Below are 23,985 nucleotides of genomic sequence, written 5' to 3'. Positions count from 1 at the left end.
GCTCCGAAACACATACACACAACACAAGCACATCAAACAAACAGCAACCACACACATACACTTAAATTCCTACATCTAATACTACACTAAACTAAACATATACTACTATCTACCCACTTACCTTAACCCAAACCCTAACCCTAAGGTCTGTCACTATCGCACACTCACCTAACCCACGCCCTAACCCTAACTCACTTAAACTGCCCCTAACCCTAAAGTCTGTCACTATCACACACACGCCTAACCCTAATTCACTTAACCTGCCCCTAACCCTAATGTACAAACAATTACACACTTACCTGAACCCAACCCGTAACTTTCCACCACAGCGCTAAGAATAGTGAAACCACAGAAACGGCCAACCGAATTCTTTCCCGAGGAAAGAATTCACTGTTCTGCAGCTTTGCTATTCTTAGCGTTCGCTGAATAGTGTTCGATATCAGAACATTTGAAGTTTTAATACTTTGATGTTCTGATATAGACCTACTCTGATGATGACTAGGAGTTTGTTGAGAAGATAAAACCTGAATGCAGTAAAGTTTCACTTGGGGGTGAGGTGGGGGGCCTGGAAATACAAAGCAGAAGTACCATCCATCGAAATGTCTCCAGTGCCTGCACACTTTGGAGAATGGATAATATTACTTTACTTCCATCTATATAAATAACATTGACTGATCACTGACATATGATGGTTTCTCCTTTGGTGTCAGAAACTTTAGTATAATATTCTACACTTAGTAGACAGTATAGCTATACCACCAGTTATCAAATGATGTGATAGTTTGGTCTCTGAGTTCTGCAAGGCATTTATATGCATTTTAGATGTTACCACTATTATTCCAGGACACTTTACTGTCTTGGATTTAAATATTGCACAGTTTGTGGTCTGGCTCATTGTCTTGTGTGTTGCTATTTGACTCGATACAAAGTTATTCATCTTTAAACTGGTGCTGTTTTCTTTTTGTCACATTTTGATCCAGTTGCCTTTCAATCATCAGAACAATCATAGAATCCTCCAAGATACAAATAAATTTCAAGAAACTTTACCCCAATCATCATTGGTTGTCCAGCCCATTCAAAGCTAACCTGCCCTAACTAAAATTACTATCTCTGGTGAAAAGACTGGGAGCACAACAACACAGTCTGTCATGCCAGGTCCCTTTGAACAAATATGATTGGCATTGGTCCAGTTCCTTGAACTTGGCTTGGACACCATCTGCTTTGTGAATACCACAGGCTATATGTGCTGGGCCAGTTCAGTTATGTGTTATTGAGAGAACAAATGACATCATCTTGACTGTGTTGCAGGCAAATTTTTAATATAGCCTTTGTTATGCATTTTGCACTAGAATCTTGCAATAATGATTAAGAAATAAAATAAGGTGAACAAAGGTTCACAGGTTAATACCAGGCTAACTACCATTATAGGCCATTTTAAGCCTAGCTATTTACCCCATGTTAGAATCAAACCCTGCACATTGTGTTTCTAAGGTAAGCACCTTAACCATTACACCAAGGGATGACAATTCCAGTCTTTGTCTTACAGATGATTTCAGGCATCTGAAATGATCTGGGAAAATTTATTTTTGTATGTTACTACTGAAAACAGATGTTTATTTTTTCTTCTACAGCTTACTGTCATTTGCACTACGTTTAATTCAATATTCTTCTCCGTGCATTACAGAGGTAGCCTGCTCCTCTGTAGTGATTGCCACTAATGATACTTTTATTTCACTGGCTTTGCAAAAGGAAGAACAGAACCAGTCTGGTAGTTTAGCTCTGTGGATTAAGGCTAAGATCTGATAACTTTCATATTGTAGATTTGGGTTTGAATTCCACAGTCTCAGTTTCCCTCCTATATGACTCTGAACAAGTCACTAACCAGGTAATTTTTCTCAAATCACCTCTGAAAAAGGGTTTCTGCTTAGTGGGTTTATCTGGCTAAAGAATGAATGAAAAAAGAAAGAACTGTGTTTTTCTCTGAAATTCACAACTTCTCTGTCATTGTCTAGAACTCAGTACCAGGGATACTGCTGGGATTTGTTTGAAGCAGTGCTGCTGCAAATCCTCTGACAACTGGATCACAGTTATGGATGGAATACCTCTGATGCATAGTTCCAGTGATTACAGGTTTGAATAACCCAGCTGAATATTATAATGATGGAATGTGTCTACTGCTCAGCAGATATCAAGAATGCCAGAATGGTTTATTTTGTCTGTCTTACATAAACAGTTATTGTTATAAGGTCTCTTACTTCCTGCTCATGTGGAATGTACGGGTGGGGGAGGCAGAATATTCTCTTCTGACTAGTACATATTCATAGGCTGATTTAACACATCAATTAAGATATCAATTAGAACTAGTTCTAGTACTCACAGGATATCACTGACACTAGTTCTGACTAGTTATCTGGTGCTGCCTGCACTAAGTTGCTGGATTATGGTGGAAATTATTGGTAAACTTGTATTCATCACCATCATCATCAACTCCTTTTCTCACTTGTGTAGGGAATCAGAGTTTTGTGTCAACTGTCACCACTTCTCCAAATTCTGACCCCTCTCCGACCTTTGTCAGCAGTCATGCCAGCATGTCACGAAGCTTCGCTCATGCAAACCATCCGTTGCTTTGACTAGACATCCTCATCTCCCTGTCTCTTATGAAATCTGCTTTACTAAATCATGTTTTGCTTTCCTGCACTTGTGAATGAACCACTGTAATCTGTTCTCCTTGAACCTCTCTGTACCCAGGGCTACTTTGTCTTCTGCTCTGACATACTCATTTCTTCATCTGTCCTACAGTGTGCACCCTACCACTCAAGGTGAGCACTTCATTTCCATTACCTTAAGCTTCTCAGCAGTTCTGCCTTCACTGGCTAGGTGTCTGTGTCATACAACAGCACTGGCCATACCACTGTTTCATACACCTTACATTTCTACTTTTATGCATTCTTATGCATACACCACCAATTGACACTTTGTACCTCTTGGATACAGCACCTCTGATTCAAGATTTGATCATCTCATTCAGATGCTTCACCTCCTTGTCCACAATTCCCTGATACTTAACGCTGTTAAACTGTTTCTCTATTTTACATTCTATAGCAATTTTTATTTTTTTCTAATTTCCCTCATTAGCTGTCATGATCACTATCTTGTCTGTACTTAGTAGTGTACTTGTATTGTTGCCCTGAAAATGCCTCTAGTGGTTATACTGCACCATCATCTCCCCATGGCTGTGGAACTGAGTAGCACCTTCTGAACAATGCTTGTAAGTGGTATTAACTGCATTAATTGAGTGAGACACAATTGTAATGCACTGCTGTGCTATTAGAAGGGCATTAGTGAAACAGACCAAGGTGTCATATATAACAAACTCAGAACACTAGTGTTGTGAGCATTATCAGTGGCAGATCTGTTAGGACAGTGAGCATTTAGGGAATGGGGGAGAATACATACCCTGTACTGTCCGATTAATGAACATCTGACCTCAGTTCTACAAGGTACTTGGCTGAAATACAATTACTGTCTTATTAATATCACTGACCTTCATTCAACTGGGTCAGCCACAAACCACGTGAGGGAAAATTCCTCAGTAATGCAACTGATACCATATATTATGCATTATACATGTGATCATCGTTCTGGACTGATAAAGCTATGTTTGACAACTGTGCTCCTTAACATGGGAAAGTATGTGAAGCTGGAAGGTAAAGGTAGAGTCTTAGAATGGCCCTGTTAATGTTGCCACTGCCAGTTCTAATAGGTTTTGTTGTGTATTTAAAGATAAAAAAATCAATGGATTCCAGGTAATGGTGTTGCTGCATTCCTGTGTGGCAAATGGCTATTTTATTCAACATGTCCAGTGCCAGCAGACAATAGTGATAAAGAACTAAAATCGAAGCATTTAACCCAAAGTATAACTGAGATTTATGAATATAGGAATGTGATAATCCATAATACATGTAGTTAATGTCATACCTTCACAGATAGGACAGCATCTGTCAGGCAGAGAGATGGGATGACTGCATCCTGGGCTGTAGCATGGTTTTTTACTGCAGGTGACAAAGCCATTCAGACAACTGCAGCGGCTACAGTGCTCATCAGGACTCTGGAACTCCTGGCCATTCAGGTACTCTTCTCCTAAATATTCACAGCCTGGCAAAACATGAAAAAAGAATCAGTCATGAAATATTAGCTATTTTTGTAACCTAGCTAGGGCAAAAAACAGACAAACAATATGAGGTTTTACTAATCAGGAAGTGTAAGTAGCCATCGGCATTAGAAAACTGTTAAACTCTGTTTGATATAGCTCTAGTGCTGACACTGTGTACATGTTAAAAAGGCCATAAACTCCAGCAAGTAGGAAAGAGACAGCTGCACCTGTAATACAAGGACTCTATCCAACATGATGGAAGGGATGTCTCCAATAAGCTGAAATTATATATTTCGTAGGTGTTACATTATTTTCTTCGCTAGACAAGTTAGCAAGCTTGTTCAGCCACAAAAAGGAACTCTTCATGCTGAACTAACACTATTATAAAACACTTTATTCAAGCTAGTTGTTATTCAGATAAAATGCTATTATGACAAATGTTTTCTGCATCTCTACAAAGGTATTTCATGGATGATTAATGTACAAAATTGAGTAAAAATGCCCCTTTTAAAATTAATTCAAGAATAACCTTTTTTCAGACTTGTTTCCATCATTCCTTTGCAGTGAATTTTGATGCACTACTATGCATACGCATTTGCAATTATTTGTTTCCTTTCTCACTTTTGTCAAAGCCATAAACAGATACATTTACTAATGACCGCAGTGGTGCAGTGGTTAGAGTTGTCACCTCAAAGCAAGAGGTTCTCCTGTTCGAGTCTTGACTGGAGTGCCTTCTGTGTGGAGTCTGCATGTCCTCCCTGCAATCGAGTGATGTTAAAGACATGCAGGTAGGTATATGTGTGAATGGGTGTGCCTTCTTTGAAGGTTGGGCGTCAGGCTGGCAACTCAGCACTGTAAAAATCCACTGCCAATCATTAGCAGACTAGAGTTCTGCTGTGGTGACCCCTAACTGGGAAAAGCCCAAAGACAATTATTATATAAACAGATACATTTACTGGTACAGATGTGTTTCAAAACTTTCTAGACATATCACAGGACTATTGTGAATGGCCACTATAACAGGACCCATTATAAAAGGCCAGTATAACTTAAGTTTTTATTTATTTAATTCAAATACTATTTTTCAGAAATGTCCTCGAAAAAATAAGATCAAAGTATAAAAAAGTGAACATGAAAGAAATTAATATAAATTACAGCAGAATTATATATACTCTTCAGGAAATAGACACAACTTTAACAGTACTTTCTAGGACATGTAGACTGAGACAAGTATATAATTTCAAGCTGAGAGACACAAGCCAAGAATTAAAATGATAGCTATTGCATTTTAACATAAGTTAACACTTGTCACAGCTCCAAATATGGAACAGTTTCATGACAACACTGTCAGGCACATTCGATGAAGAGTAAAAGGAGCGAAGCACAGGCAGCCATTGCAAAGATGGTTAGCTTCCTCCCCCATAGACCACTGATCAAAGGAGTGAAGCACAGGCAGCCATTGCAAAGATGGTTAGCTTCCTCCCCCATAGACCACTGATCAAAGGAGCGAAGCACATGCAGCCATTGCAAAGATGGTTAGCTTCCTCCCCCATAGACCACTCATCTATAGTTCTACCCTTTATGCATGAATAGCCTGTCCTACACTGATTTCCTAAAGGATCTATGACTGTATCCAGTCCCCTACAGGCTGATGAGAGGAGATCTTGCCTGGTTAAAAGGGCTTCATCAAACCCAGCCCTGATGGATCTGTTGCACATGTGCAAAACAAACAGCACCAGAAATACTTGATCCAGGGATCTGAACTTTGCTTGTGACATAAACAGAACATGCTGGAGAGACAGATAACTATCCAAAAGAATCCCCTCACTATGGACTAGGCTCCCCATCCATGTAAAACAGAGTTCATCCCTGACCCTATTCAAACAAAATCTTTACAATTGGATGAGAAATCATAAATTTGCCCCACATCTGGCCCCAGTGTCCCTTATGGTTAGAGTCTGTCAATTAGAAAAGTTTTATCCTAACCTTATTAACCTCCCTTCTAACATGCCCCCCCCTTATGGACGCCCATGACAGTAGTGGTCCGAAATGGGTTAGGGTCCCTGGCTAGGATTGTAAGAGCCCTAGTAGTTTTAGTAACAACCTATAAACCTATGCACTTGGGATCTTGGAATTAAATGCCTTCTAACCTTGTAAAAGGCCAAACCCTTTATGTCTTATTTTCACCATCAATATATTATGGCAGCATGCTTCCACACAGCAATGATCTATACCCCTCACATTCCAAAAATATATTAGATGGCACAGCACACACATAACAAACACCCAAACAACTAGTAAACTCGCTTGTCATGTCCTGCTAGGGGCATGATGTCTATTAGATTAAGTCTGAGCTACCATCCTGTCAGTAAAACTGATAAGAGATGGAATTTTATCAATGTTTGGAAGTCATATGCCAGTACTACTATTACTGGATGTGGTGAATTATTGTGTGGTAAAAGGATCTATCTTTCAATGCATATCCAGTACTGGTGGACATCGGTGACAAAGAACTGAAATTAAATTATTTAACCAAAAATACAGCTGAGACTTTTTCTGAATAAAGGTATGTAATAATCCATAATCACTGAGTTATTGTCATAGCTCCAGAGACAGGACAACACCTGTCAGGCACAGAAATAGGATGACTGTATCCAAGGTTGTACATGTAATTTGAAATAAATCTATATAGAGAACTGCTGGCTAATACAGAATGTTTTCCATCCCTACTGCAGCACAGAAACTTCTTGCACTTATTGACATTGTCAACTGTCACACATACGTTTGAACTGGATCTATCAAAAGCATTTGATACTGTATACCACCAACTTCTACTACATAGACTGGAAGTACTTGGCTTCAAAACTAACACCTTACAGAGGTTCTCCAGCTACCTTGGTCAATGCAAACAAAGCTTTAAGTGGCAAGAACTCTAATGCCCCTGTCTGCCTACCAATATAGGTGTACCACAATGATCAGTTCTAGGACCTCTACTGTTAAACATCATTTTAAATAAATTTCACATTGCTGCCAGGCAGTTATCTGTCATATATTATGTAGAAGATTGTATTTGTCTGCTTTCACCATCACACGAGATTATTTCACATTCCTTAAAACATGGATAGCACAATCACAGCTTCTGCTTAATCCCTTCAAGAAAATCAATTTATGTTATTTACTTCCAACTCTCAGTCTTACATGTCAGCCCTTATAGTTATCTCAGCAAACAAAACCAGGACTGAAGCTGTATCCTACACTAAATTACAGGGATAAACAAGCAACAAGCTCAGATTTGATCACAACATAGGTCTATTTATCCAGTAAACTAATCACTAGCTGGTTCCCTGTACAAACAAAAACACTTCCTACAGATCAAGCTAGAAAAGCCATTGCATCTGTCATCATAATTCCCTAATATAACATATGTGTGTGCTATTGTTATGAATCTACAATAATCAGAAAGTTCAGTCATGTACACTTACCATAAATGTAGATGTTTGAGTGTATTCACTGTTGCAGCCATCGTCTGTGAGTTATCCCTGCTGTGGTAGCCCTCGGCCGGCCCGAATACGAGTCAATGTTTTTCTGCATTAGCTGCTGTCACTTGCTGACTGACGTCAGTTTGTCAGTGCTATAAAGCAAGGCAGCTGATGCCATTATATCATTTTTTCTTGCCCTAACCAGTCAGAAGCCCAAATAATATGGTAAAAATGTCCTGGTGGCTAAAAACCACCTAGAGAAGCTTATATCTCCCTAAAGAAAGAAGATATAAGGGGGAAGGAGGGAGGGAAATCAGGACTGCAACAGTGAATGCACTCGAACATCTACATTTATGGTAAGTGTACACACCTGTACTACGTTCTTTGTGTTTCACTGTGAGAGTATTCCCAAAGCTGAGGAGAGGGGTGGTAGGATTAGTAAGAGACCTAGGCCTGGGTCAACAAGCCCTGCAGAACTTCAGAGGCAAACCCTGCCCTAGCCTTAGAAAATAGAGGTAGGTGGCAATGCTTGGTAAAGGTATGGACAGAAGTCCAGGTGGCAGCTTCCAGGATGTCCCTTTAGTGGAAGTGGAGGCTGCACTAGTGGAATGGGTTTGAATAGATTTGAGGGGGGTTCCCATGTAATCTGTAGCAGAAATGGATACAGTGTGGTATCCATTTGGAAATGGTTTGCTTGGAAATGGGCTTCCCCTCTGCCTCTTTGGCAAAGCTGACAAGTAGTTGGTATGTTTTCCTGAAGGGTTTAGTATGGTCCAGATAGTATCTGAGCGGTCTGTGTACATCAAGTGAGTGTAAAATTATTTCCCCCTTGCTTTGAGGGTTAGGAAAGAAAGTGGGTAGATGTATGGCCTGGTTGAGAGTCACATTAGATACCATTTTGGGCATAAAGGAGGGTTTAGTCCTCAGGGAAATGCTGTCTGCATGGAAAATGATGAATGGCTCAATGGCCATCAGTGCCAGAAGTTCTGAAACCCTTCCAGCTGAAGTGATAGCTAGGAGAAAAGCAGTCTTCCAGGCGAGGTATCTTAGTTCTGCTGAAGCAGCAACTTCAAAGGGTGGTAAGGTTAGTTTTCCCAAAACATAATTCAGGTCTCAGGCTGGCATGGGTGGCCTTCTGGGAGGTCTGATATTAGAAGCCCCCCTGAGAAATTGTTTGATCAAAGGATGGGAGAACACGGGCTGATCTGCGTCAAAATGAGCTGAAATGGCTGAAATGTGGATTTTAATAGAAGAGAAGGAGAGGCCACTATTAAGTAGCTCTGCTAGGTAGTCCAGGATAATAGGGATGGAAAGTTGTGAGGTATTGCCCCCTCTGGACTAGCTCCATGAGCAGAATCATTTCCATTTTCCTGTGTAACATTTTCTGGTGCTGGGCCTTCTAGCCTCTGTGATATTGTATAGGACCGGTAAAAACAGGCACAGCAGGAAAACATAAAAGCCGGTAAAAAATGAATACTGTCACACCAATACGGAATAAAATAAAGAAAAAACCTTTAATGTGAGTGCTTTCGGCAAGCACATTAACTTGCCTTCTTCAGATAAACAGTTATAAAACAGTTTTGGTTCTCCTAATATACTATTCAGCTGAGTAAATTGATGAGTCAGCCTACTTAACAAGCAGGAAAATTTTAAAGTAGCCTCGCCACACAACATAAAATAAACCATAAGTTGCTATATAAATCTTATTCTCATAAAGGAATATATGTGACACCAATAAATATTATAAACACATAACAATGTTTCAACAAAATTACCAAATTATTAACTAAAAACTATAAACTTAAACAATGTATAAATATATATATATATTGTCTAGGACCTGTTTGCTCAACTGAGGGCCCTTGTTAGCCTTTTGGGTATTAGCCATGCTGATAGTTTGAGAGTTTGCAAGTCCGAGTGCAGCACCCCCCCCCCCCCCACCTGAGTCAGGAGGTCTAAGATCAGGGCAACCTGCCTGGGAGGCTGTAATGTCAGGCTGCGCAGTAAGGGGTACCAATGTTGTCTGGGACAATCTGGAGCAATGAGAATGGCCTTTGGTCTCAACTCCCTTTTTTTGATCAGTACCTTGGGAATAAGAGGCAGAGGAGGGAATGTGTACACAAAGAGGGTATTCCTGGGGAAGGTCAAGGCATCCACCTTCCACGCTAGGTGGTGATACTCCCTGGTACAGAATTTTTTCAGCTGATGGTTGAGATGAGAAGCAAAAAGATCCACCTCCAGAGTCCCCCACTCCTGAGTGATCTGTAAAAAGTTTTTTTTGTAGAGCTGCCATTTGTGGGGGTCCATTAAGTTCCTGCTTAATTGATCTGCCAGGGTGTTGTTGATCCTTGGTAGATATTGGGCTATTAGGTGTAGTCCCATGGAAGAGGCTGTCAGCAAGAGGTACATGGCTAGCCTGCACAGAGGGTAAGATTGGGTACCTCCCTGTTTGTTGATGCACCACATTACTGTGATGTTGTCTGTTCTGAAAAGGAGAACCCCTGGCCAGAGATGGGGTTTGAAGGATGTCAGAGCCTTTTGTACTGCCATAATTTCCTTCTGGTTGATATGTAAGGGAAGGTGCTGGGCATCCCAAAGACTTTAGATGCACCTGCCAGCTAGGTGAGTGCCCCAAGCAATGTCTGAGGCATCGGTGGTAATGGTCTACTCACCAGGGAGAAGGGTGAAAGGAAGACCCTTGTTCTTGGCACAAGTCCCTGCCCACCAGAGAAACTCAGCCCTTATACAGGGGATCAGAGGGAGAGGTCTCTAAAGACTGAGAGTGCTGACACCAAAGGTTCTTTAGATACCACTGAAATTTTCTCATGTGAAGCCTGGCCAGAGGAATTAGAAGGATGCAAGATGCCATGTACCCCTAGGCTTGCAGGAACTTCTTCACAGTGAGGTGACTTCTGGAAGCCAGCTGGGAAAAGTAGAGAGGCAAGAATCTCTGCTTTTCTGGGGGTAGGAAGGCCATTTGGGATGCTTTTTTAGCAGTGCTCCCAAGAAACTGATTTTGTTTTGATTTCTTCTCATTGATGGTGAACCCTAAGGAAGTTAGGAGAGTTTTGACAAAGAGGAGGTCCTGCAGCAGCTTTTCTTTGCACTCTGCCTGAATGAGGCCATCATCCAGATAAGGTTAAATCTTTATGCTTCTCTGTCTGCAAAATGCTATGGCTAGGGGTAAGCATTTGGTGAATACCCTGGGAGCAGTAGATAAGCCAAAGGGTAGCACAGAGAACTGAAGGTGTTGTGAGCCTGCTCTGAAGTGCTGGAATTTCCTGCAGGAATCCCTTATGGGGATGTGGAGGTAGGCATCCTTTAGGTCTAGGGTCATTAACCAGGCAATTTTTGTCAGCATAGGCAGCAGCTGCTGCAAAGTTGGCATTTTGAATTTGGGGACTACCAGGGAGGTGTTCAGAATAGATAGATCCAGGATGGGACACAAAGTACCCTCTTTTCTGGGAACAAGGAATAGTCTGGAATAAAAGCCTTTGCCTGTTTGATCTGGGGGGACAGGTTCTACGGCCCCCTGGGATATGAGAGTTTGGAGTTGTTTCAGTGTCTCTGTGTACTGATTTGGAGGTATGTCTGGGTACCCTCTTAGAATTAGGAGTTCGTTGAAAGAGAATTTGTATCCCTGAAAAATTATCTTTAAGACCCACTGGTCCTTTGTTAACGAAAGCCAATTTTCTTTGCAGAGAGAGAGCCTTCCTCCTAACTTTTGGTGAGTGAAAGGAGGGCAGAGGGAGAGAGGGAGTCATTGAGAGTTTTTGCTATAGAAGGATGGCTAAGAACTCCCTGCCTTTGGGGCATAGGTGGTCCACTGTTTGGTTCTCTGTTGTCCCTGGATGGTCTGTCCCTGCAGGGCTTACCTTGCCCCTGTCTGCTAGGCGCAGGAAAGGACCAGTTCTTAGAGGGAAAATTCTTGCTGAACCTAGGAGGTTGAACCTGAAAGAAATCATTTACTGTCTGCATAGATTTTGCTTTATCTTCCATCTTTTTAAGCACCTCTTATGCTTGTACTCTAAACAAGTGGTCCTTATCCAAGGGTGCATCAATTAATTTAGACTTGACATGATAAGGGAGAGGTTGTTCCTTCAACCATGCATGTCTCCTAATGACAGACCCTGACACTGCTGCCCTGCTTGAGGCTTCTAGGCATCATATCCACAGTGTAAAGAGCATTTGGCCACTTGACAAGTAGCGTGCAGTAAATCTGCTAACTCTTTTGAAATGGCACAGTCAAGAAAGGTTGAAATATTTTGCTTTAATAGTTCCAAAGTGTGTTGTTGATATTTTAACATATGGTACTGACAAGTTGAGTGCTCTGATTAAAGTTGCAGAGGTGTATACTTTTTTACCCTATCTGTCCAGAGCTCTGGAATCCTTGTCTGAAGGAATAGGATTCTTTGCAGAACTAGCCTTAGCTCCTTTAGGTCCCTGTGTAATGACCTCCAGGTCTGCAGCAAGATTTCTTTGCAGGTATTTGTGAGAATCCGGTACTCTGTAATACCTGTCCGGTTTACTGGGAGCAGATGGGAGGCATCAGGGGCTAAGCTTGATTCATGGAAAACATCATCCACCACTTCTAAAATGTGGGGATGGCCAGGGGTCTGTGCTGTGGCAGATCTAGGAACTCTCTTAGTCTTTTTTTTAGATTGGGAAAGTCCTGAGTTTCCCAGTTGAAATGTTCCCTCAGGGTGTGAAGGGTTTTTCCAAAGGAAAGATCTTCTGGTGGGGAGGCAGAAGGGATAGATTCCTCTGCATCTGAATCCTCATAAGCAGTCAGAGGTTGTTGTTCCTCTTCAAAATCTGAATAATCAAATTCCTCAGAATCATGCTCTGTCATTATTTTAGGAGAAGGGTGTCTTTTCCTTACAGAAGTTGTGGCCTGACTACCACTGATAAGGGAAATAAGATCCTCTGCCATATTAAGCATTTGAGCCCGGGGTGGTGGAGCAGGAGTAAGATGGTGGCTAGAGGTAGATTTTCTAGGAGTGGCCTGGCTTTTAGGCCTAAGAGTAGTATCCATCAGTCTGAGAGAAAAGGTTGTTGGATGCGAATCGGTAATGCGAAAGGCCTCCTCGGAAGGCAGTGCCTGCATCACAGCTCCGGACCCAACCGAGGGACAGACAACCAAAGGCTTGAAAGATGAAGAAGATTTCTGTGACATACTGGACACTGAAAGGGTCTTGGTAGAGGCCTGTGTAGATACTGTATTGGGCATCAGGGGCTGCAAAACTGCCTCACTGAATTCTGGAGAACTGACCTGCTTAATGGTAGCGTCGTCGGAAGGCATAGCCTTGTGTGGTCTGTCTCTATCTTTAGCTCTACATTTTTTCAGTACATCTATGGATTGCTGGCTGACAGACGTCATTTCAGAATGCAAAGAAGGAAGGCGAAAATACCTGTCTACAATAAGAGAGCTACAACGAATGGTTCATAGGTTGATACTAGGCTATCTGCCCTAGGGCATTTACAAGCCTAGCCAGATTGTGTTTGGCTTTTGCCACCCTTCTTATATTAGTTGACTGTGCCTCTGTATAGTAGGTCACAGAAGATAGCCCATTTAAGGTTAGTTTACCATGCCTCTGTCTAGCAGTGACACAGAAGAGATCCCAGGGGTAAATTTACGATCTCCCATCCAAACGTCAAGATTCTTCTTGAAGAGGGTCATTGAGGGGCTCTGTCTGACATGGATTGGGATTTTGTTCCAGAGTGAGGGGAGCCTCTGGGATAGGAATCTGTCCCTCCAGCATGTTCTATTTATTTCTGTGCTGAGGTTTAAGTCACTGGAACATGTAGTTCTGATGGATTTGGATTTCTTGAGGTGGAGCATGTCCATTAATTCTGGGTTGGACATGGCTTTATACATCAGGCACAGATTGTCTCTGAGTAGGCGGTAAGCAACTGAGTAGAGCTGGAGTTTCTTTAGCCTAACTGCATAGGGCATCTGTTTGAGTCCTTTGATCCTCTTGGTGAGGTACTTTTGTGGTCTTTCTAGTTGCAGCAGGTGTCGGGTGAGGTACATCCGAAATGGGGCATTGTATTCAATTATGGGCCTGATGAGTGATGAGTAGAGGGACACAATGACATCTCTTGATCTAGATGTGAACCCCTTCATGATAAGGTGGGCTATATAGAATGTCTTTCTAACCACTTTGGCAATGTGATTGTCAAAGGAAAGGTTGCAATCTACTTGGGTCCCCAAATCCCTAATTACTTCTTCCGTACTTAATGGATTAGCACCTATGTGGTAATTTGTGGGCACTTTGTTTTTCCCAAAGGGGATGACTATGCACTTTTTGGCATTTAACTTTAGGCCATGGCTCTGGCACCAGTTATCCGTCTCTGTGAGACCTTTACGGAGGCTGGTGAGTCGATTATGGCCCCCAGTTTGCAGTCATCTGCAAACTTTGTCAGCTATAGTCCTCCTGTGTTAGCCTGTACCTCAGAGAAATATATACCGAACAAGAGAGGTCCCAGGACTGAGCCTTGTGGGATGGCACTTGTAACTGGTCTAGAGTCTGACATGGCACCTGCAATTCTGACCATGTGGGTTCTATCCATAAGCCAGTTTGCAACCCATCTTGTGACATAGGGGTTGATATTTAAGCTGGTGAGCTTATTTATGATGTCCGAGTGGGGTATTGTGTCGATGGCTTTTGCAAGGTCAAGGTAGGCTGTGTGGACTACTTTCCCTTTGTCTATGGCCTTGGTGACTATTTCAAAGAAATTGACCAGGTTCAAGAGGCAAAATCTGCCCTTAACAAAGCCAAATTGGGTAGGATCCAGTGTTTGGAGGTTCTTAATGTCTTTGTTTATGAGTTCCATGATGATACGCTCCATAGCTTTGCAGACCAGGCTAGTTAGGCTTATAGGGCGATAGTTTCCAGCATCCGTTGTGGCACCACCTTTATGGAATGGGACCACTGTTGCTGTACGCCATTCATTGGGTACATATCCTGTTGTAAGGCTGAGACTGAACAGTGATTTTAAGTAAGGGTTCAGTTCTTCTTGGAGTTCATGTAAAATGCAGCCCGGGACACCATCCGGTCCCATTGATGCTGTGTTTTTGCTTTGGAGATGGCAGCTCTTACCTGTGCATCTGTGATGTCAGGGAGGCTACACTCTGTTGGGATAGTCATTTGCTCATTTGGGTGGGGGGGGGGGAGTTTACACTGAACCTGTCTGCCAGGATGTTGGCAATGTCTGTGGGTTCAGTGTATTTTTGTCATTTTGCACTATCTCAGAGCATATCTGGGAGTTTCCACCCAGGTTTCTGACATAACTAAAGAAAGCCTTGTGATTATCTTTAGTGTCTTGTGCAATTTTTCTTTTGAAGCTAGAATTAGATAATTTTATGAGGGATCGTAGTTTCTTGCTAGTACTGATTTGAGTTGCCTTCCCTTTCAGGGATTTTGCTCTATCATGTAGTAGCTTCCTCCTTCTGTTGTACAGCTTATTTATGGCTGGGGTCCACCAGACAGGTCTCCTGCCTTTGGAGGAGTGTGTCTTGGTTTTATTTGGGATAGCACGATCCATGCATTCCTGTAGGTATCCATAGAATGTGTTTGTAAAGGATTCTGCGGTTTGGGCCGTATTTTCCACTGGCCCTGGGGCTTTGAAGGATTCCACCTCGGTTTTGAGAAGTGGGAAGTTTGCTTTTGAGAAGTTTTAGACCGTGGTTTCCTTTGCTGGGGGTGGGGACGGTATATGGATGTCCATAGTGATTAATTTATGGCCAGATCTTACCAATGAGGGGTATACCTCTGGTATAGCACATAGAGTCCCCATGTTGGTGATGATCAGGTCCAATATGTTTCCCCCTCTTGTGGGAGTGGTGACCAGTTGTTCCATAGCATTTGAGTTTATAAATTCTAAAAAACGTTGGGCTAGGGTGTTGGGGCTTGAGTAGTGCTCCCAGTCTATGTTTGGGTAGTTAAAGTCACCCAATATAATGGTGTTTGGAGAGACCTTCATATTCTCCAGTGTCTTCAGGAAAGCTGAGTGGGGTTCCTGAGTTTGGGTGGGTGGTCTGTAGCAGGCTACAAACTGGAAGGCAGTTTTGCCCACTGTTAGTTGCACATGGATGGTCTCAGATGCTTCGTGCAGTGCCACTAGCCTGGAGGTATGGGATTCTTTGATGAATATGGATGCTCCCCCTCCTCTTGTGGTTCGGTCCAAGTTTTGGGGCCGAAAAGCATGGTATGAGGTATAGCCTGGTAGTGCTGGGGTGCTCTCGGGAGCCTTGAACCAGGTTTCTGTTACTGCACAGATATCGATATTCTCCATACTGAGGAGAGCCTCGAGTGCATGCATCTTGAGGTTTAGACTTCTGGCGTTGAGCAGCATTACCCTTAGTTTCTTTTTCCTTGTGTTGTCTAAGGAGGTGGTTTGTCTTTTGAGCCTTGTCTAAAAAAGGCACTATTGGGGTGGAAAGAGCCTTGGCCAGTATTCGAAAACCCAGGGGTGACAGGTGCAAGCTGTCCCTAGCCAAGCAATGTGGCTTGTCAAGCATGTCATCCCAGGCTGACAGACACTGGATCCCCTCTGAGTGACACCAATACTTTAGCCAATTGTTGAAATTGATCATTTTGTCTTTATACTGTGGTATCATTCTTGGTGAGGGTAAGATGCTACTCAAGGTCAGGGTTATACCGGCCTGAGCCACATGATCAGAGAGCTCCTCTATGTCTCTTTTCATGTAATCCAGGGAGGTACATCTCAGGTCATTCACACCAGCATGGACAATGACGGAGTCATATTTGTACTTGTTTTGGAGTGACCTGAGTGCTTGTGTTATGTGGCGGATCCTGGCACCCGACAGGCAGCTTACAGTGACCTTCTCCTTGTTCAGCCTGGTGAGAGGGATGCCAGTGTGTCTGACAATAGAGTCACCTATTACAAGTGTATTAGGTGTGTTGTTTAGCCTTAAGGGCTGTGACTGTGTGGCACACTGACTTTGTGAACTATGTGATACATGGGTATTGTTGTGGGGTAGCAGTTGCTTGGATGTCTGCTTTGGAGGTCTCTATTGCTTGGGCAGATTTTTATTTAGAGCCTCCGTGTATGTTTTTGTGTGTTTATGTGTTTGGTTTGCTGTTGCAATAGGTCTATGTGAGACTGGATTTGTGGTGTGTGTGATTACCATCTCCTCCAGAATGACCATGCCAGTACTATGTTGAGAGTGCTCAGCCTCCAGTTTGGCTATATAGTTGCATCTCTCACATATATTTGAGCTTGCTGGGAAGAGGAGAGGGTGGTCTGTGTACATAAGGCGGTTGTAACATTGCCTCGAGATTCCCATATTCACCAGCTGGACTGGAGAGTAAACCTGAAACTGACTTTTGGACATGCCAGAATAGTGTAAGGAATTACTTTTTGGCTTGATCAAAAAGATCCAATAGGGAGCCAAGTACTTAAAGGGAGTATAAGAGGGTGTAGTGCTTTAGTTTATTAGTGCTTACTTATAAGACACTTATGCTAGCTACTGCTGGGTTTTAGAAGGAAAATAGAGTGCTTACTTTGAGATTTGGAACAGTTCTAAGGGAAAAAGTGAAGAGCAGACTTTGTGGAGCCAGGAATACTTTAAACCTGATTAAGCGGTGCTGCCCAATGCTGCGCTATGCGCAAAAATGCGCAAAAGAGGGTTTTAAGAGAGGGGGATCAAGGAGTTTGGAATTGACCCAAAATGGCCAATAAAACTACAGTTTCTAGGCAGTAACCACTCCCACAGGGGCAGGCAGGCTGTTCAGTGTTTACCACTGCCACTGATGAACACAGAGACTTCCCTTTAGCCCAAGCTTCCTCCAAGAAACTTACAAACAGTTCAGAACAGCACATCTGTAACTAAACTGTTTTTTTAATTTCAGAAAGTGGGAAAAAAGCAAGTTTTTTTTGTTTTTTTTTTTTTGTTCTCACGTTAAAGAGGGCAAAGAACCGGCAATGGTGGATGTCATGGTCTGGGCCTAAACAAGTGATGCAGCATGAATGGAAGTTTCGGTGTGGGATCTACATTCCACAGGTGAGACAATTATTAACTTTTTTGGACATCGGTTAGGGCAAGAAAAAGGGATCCCCAATGGGATACTTAGCTTTAGACATTTTCAGCTGTAATTCGAACTTTGGTAGGGAACGACCGGCACACTTGTGAACTGCTTCTGCTATGGGCTCCATGGCAAGAAAGACTGATGTAATGGCATCGGCTGCCTTGCTTTATAGCAGTGACGACCTGATGCCAGTCAGCAAGTGACAGCACCCAATGCAGAAAAACATTGACTCTGGTATTTGGGCCAATTGAGGGCTACCTCAGCAGGGAAAACCCACAGGTGATGACCACAACAGTGAAACATGAAGAACATCTAACCAAAGCCCAGCAATGTTATGACAACATTTCCAAGTATACATCCGACCTAAAAATTTAACCTCTCAATACATAGAACTGAATCTGTTAAAGCAGACAGACCTCTCACACCTCCTTGTCCTCTCTCAAGTAACAACAGCATATAAAATACTATTTTACCCTTTCAGTGTGCCAACCCTCTCCTCAGTTCTATCCTTTCAGAGTGCCAGCCCTCTCCCCAATTCTACCCTTTCAGTGTGCCAACCCTCTCCTCATTTCTATCCTTTCAGAGTGCTAGCCCTCTCCCCAATTCTACCCTTTCAGAGTGACAATTCTCTCCCCAGTTCTGCTCTTTCAGAGTGCAGCTTTCTCCTCAATTCTACCCAGAGTGTCAGCCCTCTCCTCACTTCTACCCATTCAGAGTGCTAGCCCTCTCCCCAGTTCTACCTCTTCAGAGTGGCAGCCCTCTCCCCAGCTCTACCCTTTCAGAGTGACAGCCCTTTCTCCAGTTCTTTCCTGATATATTACACCTAGAAACCCAATATCCAGTTACCAGTGTCTCATAAAAACTAAAATAAATCAAACAGCTCATGTGGAGATTCCTTATAGTGTGTTAAAATAACAACAACTTTAAACAATATTTCCATAAACATTAGACAAACTTCAAATCTAAACTCAAGGATTAGTTGAGATAATCACGTCTGTGATACTTTGCAAACGTTCTGTCCTACCTACATTTGTACCTACAAACTAAAAATGTTTACTCTTAATGTCACTACTTACAAATAATACCTTGACTAAATGAACTTAATTTCAGAACAGTTAAATGCATACTAGCTTAATGTATTACTATAAATGTTACCTTGTGCTTCTAACCTTTGTATATACAATCACCTAATGCTTATATGTATGTTGTCTATACTATTTAGATTGTCCCCAGGCCTTCATTGAAAATGGGTAGGTACCACCAAGCCAGAATGTCTTGGTACACAAAGACAAATAAATAATATAATACCGCCCCCCCTCAACACACACACACACACACACACACACACACACACACACACACACACACACACACACACACACACACACACACTCCTAGCAAATTGCTTGGCCTCCCATGGCTTGACATTAGTAAACTGCATATATATCTCTCAACTGTCAAGACTGTGAGGGTACCTCTAATTTATTTTTTCGTACTCAAACTTTTTCTCCATTCCTCCTAATACTGGAAATTATTTTAAGTTCTAGGTTAACAGTGCAAGCAATTAAAACTGATCTTAATTAGTGGATGTTTCCCAAATTTATTTTTGCTTGTTTCAAACCATGAAGGCAAACGTTCAGAGGTATAATCCCTAACCCTAACAGAAAAACTCACTCTAACTCACTAAATGTACATTTCCCCTCTTAGTCTCTAAACTTAAATTCTCCAGTTGTTCCCTAACCCTAACACCCCCTCTTGTTCTCTAAACTTGAATACCCTAACCCTAAACACATCACCTGTTCCCTAAATTTGAATTCCCTGATCTCACCCTAAATCTAAACATACATTCTCTGATCACTTCCTAATGCTAAATTCCCTTCCCTCTCAATAAAACAGAAACCCCAAATCTAAATTTCCCTCCTGTTCCATAAACCTAAATTCACTGATCACTGCTAAGCCAAACCACACCCCCTACTCCTAAACCAAATAGCTGAGGTTACGCTCCCTCTCAATTCAGCCCTACAGCTGTTGTACTTACCTTACTCAAACTTAAATAGATACCTGAGTGATAGCTAGCAACTCTGCTCCTTTCCCATAACAGCTGAACTTTGCTCAAACACATAGTGAAATTCACTCTCAAGTGGCAGCCCATAACAGCTAATACATGGATAGAGAGACAAGATCCCAACTCCAAGACGGTAGTTTGCAAGCAGCTGAGACTTGAGCAGATAAAGCAGATTCTGCTCAAGTTCTGTTAAGTATCCTGCAGTTTAATCAAAATCCTTACTCAAAAAAAAAAAAAAAAAAAAGGGTGATTATTTTCTAAATAGGAAAGACATTGTTTCCCCTAATTTTTCACACTGAGTAACAGTCATGGCTTTGTACCATTATATTCCCATTATATATATTGTGTTCATATTTAAAAAAAAAAGGATTCTGTTTCCTGGACTGGATCTGCTGGCCATCACTTTGTAATAGCTTGCCTACTACTGTTTTTATTTTGGCTAGTTATTTGTGTATCATTTTTGCTGTACCACACCTTAGATGGTTTGGTCCCTAATGGAATGATGCCACTGCTGATCGCATTATTTTCCATACACTGTATTTACAATATTTCCTGCTTACTTAAGAAAGGTCTATCAGTATCAATAGAAAACACCAAAGAAGGAACTCTTACATGGAAATGCACATTTTAAAGCTTCATAATGCACATCAAGGTTGGTTGCCAAGCACATTGTGATAACAACCAAGAGCTAATGTGTTACTTCAACAGGATTAACTAAAAATTGGCACCACAGTTAACTTAAGGGAACACAGAAGTCTATCTGTTAATTTTCTAAACTGTTTAACCTGATGAGAGTCACAGTGGTAGCAAGCTGACCAGGATATACAAAACTTCTCTATCCCCATAAACTATCTTCAAATACTGAGGCACTTCCAAACCACCTGAGATATAAAAATCTCTTTCATTATGTTCAGGGTCCACCCAAGCACACCTCTCAACTGTCCAAATTTTCACAGAATGTCCAGATTTTTGCCTCATATATTTGGTCATATTTTGGTTTTCTGGCAAATTATTGGCAAGTCATTGAAGATTGAAGTCAGAAAATAATGAGAGACATTTGAGTTTCAGACTCCACACTCCTCAGAAAATTCATGCTAATGCAAATCCTGTTATTCTATCAACTTTCTACATTTGTAAGAGCAATATTTAAAAAAGGGCCCTATTTTTTGGCCTTTATCTCCCTATTATTTCTGGCTTTCTTTAGATTTATTGCTGTAAGAATTTGAGATGTATGCACCCTAGAAACTCCTCCAACTGAGCTCTACCTAGTGCACCTTCTATGGGAGCTGTGCATAGCCTAAGAGGAATCTTTGCTAATTGTCCAAACCACCTAAACTGACTCCTCTCAATACAGAGTAGCAGATGCTCTTCTCTAAGATTTTCCCTGTCATTGACATTGTTCCCAGTAACCACAGGCTATCAGTGGTCAGTGGTCTTATCCTTTCCATTATCACCCAAAGTTCGTGGCCACAGGTGATGGCAGGGACACAGTCTGATCAGTAAACTGAGAGCATCATCCTAGGACAAAGCTCCCACTTCAGCACAACATCCCATCATAATGCCTGCTGTACTGCTATTACTGCACCCCTCTGCTGTTCAGTCTCCTGATATCCCCTACCCTCAGTCATGAACAAGACATCAAGGTACATTAAATTACTTTGAGGTAGGTAGTCCTGTCACTTGCAGAGAGCAATCTACTCTTTTCATGGACAGAATCATGACATTGGATTCACAAGTATTTATTCTCATGCAACCTGCTTCAGTTGTACAAGACGCTTCCCCAGCAGGACGTAATACACCCTATACCACCTCACTGGCACATTCAATAACCCAAGAAATAACAAAATAGAAGCATAATTAGAGTCTGTCTGCTGAATGGACATATAATCCCACCCATGGGTATCAATTTATATCTAACACAGAAAGGCTATCAGCTCAAAATCTATGAGAAAAAATATGTTTTAACTTTATAATAATCCAAACAATCAGATTCAGATATTTTTTGACAAAACATACATTTCATTACCAATGAGATTACACACCCTTTCAAATTCCTGAATAAATCAGTTAAGGTAATTCCCTCTTTATACTGCAGAAGCAATTTAGCACTGACCTCAGCATCTAGAGCTCAATTTTGACTCCATTACGTACGTGTCCTTGGCCTGCTGTTAGCAGCTCTTTCTCATGTTGGAGCTCCTTCTCTTTCTCCCCCTTCTCTGTGGAGATTCGGCTGCTCTCTGCTGTTGCTCTCTTTGTACTTCAGTCTGCTTTCGAGACATCTCATTTCTATGTTTACTTCCATTTTTTATTTATTTATTTATTTTTTATTTCTGAGATCACACAGGGATTGAGTGAGTTGCTTTTCTGCATTCTCTGTACTTACAGTGACTAGCAGGCAACCTCCAGGTCCGTTGGACTGTGTTTTAGCTTCCCCAAAGAAACTTATGATCTCATTCTTAGTCTTACCAGCAGGCTGGACTCTGCTTAGTCTGTATTCTGCAGTCACCTGTGATACTGACATTTTTTTATTACTTCAAGAAGCTCATTTTTTTCTGTTTCCTAGCTACATTGTCTGAAAAAAAAAACTACTCTGCACAATATACGTAGTATATTCATTTGTCACTTTTGTCTATATGACTACACACACTTTCTGGTGACAAAACAGTTTTGCCAGCTAAACAAGTTGAATCACAATATCTTCACCTCTTGTAATAAACAGGGATATAATCCCATGTACTGCCACTGAGTTATATGTATTGGGCAATAAATCAAAAAAGTGCAGATAGGGAATTCCAGTTTAAATTGTACCAATTTTATTCCCAGTCCAAAACACGAAGACACACTAGTTCAACAACAACATGAACGCCAATTAATATCCACAAGCGTTTTCGTCTTGTACTATAGACTTCATCAGATGAATGACAAATCCGTTAGTGACCTATATATATAGTGCCATTAATTACGTAGTCAATTAATCAATATATAATAAAGCTAGCCTTTAGGTAAATAAAAACACTTAAAACCAAATTCTCATTTAAAGTTATCATAAAAAGACCATTCAAAAAATGTATATCCATTATAAATTACATTAAAAATTATAAAAGTACCCTATTCATAATTTCCCAAGTTATAAACATTTTGTTGTTTTAAAAAATAATTCATTTAATATATTTAAAAAATATGATAAAATAAAATTCATTCTTAACCCAGCACTATTGTCTCCAAGTTAGTTACTGCCATCTCATGGCGGCTCTAGGTAATGCCTATTTCATCTTTACAATTTGGCAGACCTTAATTTTAATAAGGGTTTGATGAAAATAAATTCATTTAAACCAGGGGGGTGGTCTGCTTGTAGGGATACCTGCCACCATAATTCCCTGAATTCTATCGTATCCTCCCAAGGACCACCTCTAATATTGGTTTTAATTTGTTCTAAAACCATAAATCCAAAAATAGCTTCTGGGCAATTTTTAGAATGCTTAAAAAGTGCATTAGTTTCTTTATTAACTGAAATTTCATATATATGCTCATATATCCTTCTTTTAAGCATTCTTTCAGTTTTTCCAATATATACATTTTTTGAATGGTCTTTTTATGATAACTATAAATGAGAATTTGGTTTTAAGTGTTTTTATTTACCTAAAGGCTAGCTTTATTATATATTGATTAATTGACTACGTAATTAATGGCACTATATATATAGGTCACTAACGGATTTGTCATTCATCTGATGAAGTCTATAGTACAAGATGAAAACGCTTGTGGATATTAATTGGCGTTCATGTTGTTGTTGAAATAGTGTGTCTTCGTGTTTTGGACTTGGATTAAAATTGGTACGATTTAAACCGAAATTCCCTATCTGCACTTTTTTGATTTATTGGTTTGGTTTGTGCAGAAGTTTGCAGTATTTTTTCTTTATTTGGTCTTTTTTACTGTGGGAGAGATGGAGGCGATTGTACCTGGTGAATCCAGAGGGACGGAGGAATTGGGCCAAAGTCGGAAGCTTATTGGACAACTCACCGAACTGATAGATTTGTTAACCCCTTTAAGCCAATCCCTGGTGGGGATTTACCAGAATTTGGCTCCACATCACTTTGTAGGAAGCGGAAGTAATCCTTTGCACCACGATGACCAGAGGGAGCTTATTGGCATTTTGGAAGACGCCGGCGACCCTAGAGAGACGAGCAGTCCAACGTTTAATCCAGCTAATACTCCGGGAGTTTTTCAAATCGG

General features: G+C 41.2%; 1 protein-coding gene across 1 annotated transcript in view; it reads right to left on the bottom strand.

The window, feature by feature from the left end:
- The window catches only part of LOC122815830 (kielin cysteine rich BMP regulator), a 2,917,372-nt gene that overhangs the window by 1,011,883 nt on the left and 1,881,504 nt on the right, over positions 1 to 23,985 (bottom strand). The window contains exon 32 of the mRNA XM_044088633.1: positions 3,979 to 4,155. Coding sequence (XP_043944568.1) covers positions 3,979 to 4,155 — 177 coding nt within the window. The remainder of the gene's footprint in view (positions 1 to 3,978; positions 4,156 to 23,985) is intronic.

Source organism: Protopterus annectens, chromosome 11.part0 (genome assembly GCF_019279795.1).
Source record: "Protopterus annectens isolate FY-2018-M chromosome 11.part0, PAN1.0, whole genome shotgun sequence".
In the NCBI taxonomy this organism is placed as follows: domain Eukaryota; kingdom Metazoa; phylum Chordata; order Ceratodontiformes; family Protopteridae; genus Protopterus; species Protopterus annectens.
This window is presented reverse-complemented; position numbering and strand designations above follow the sequence as displayed.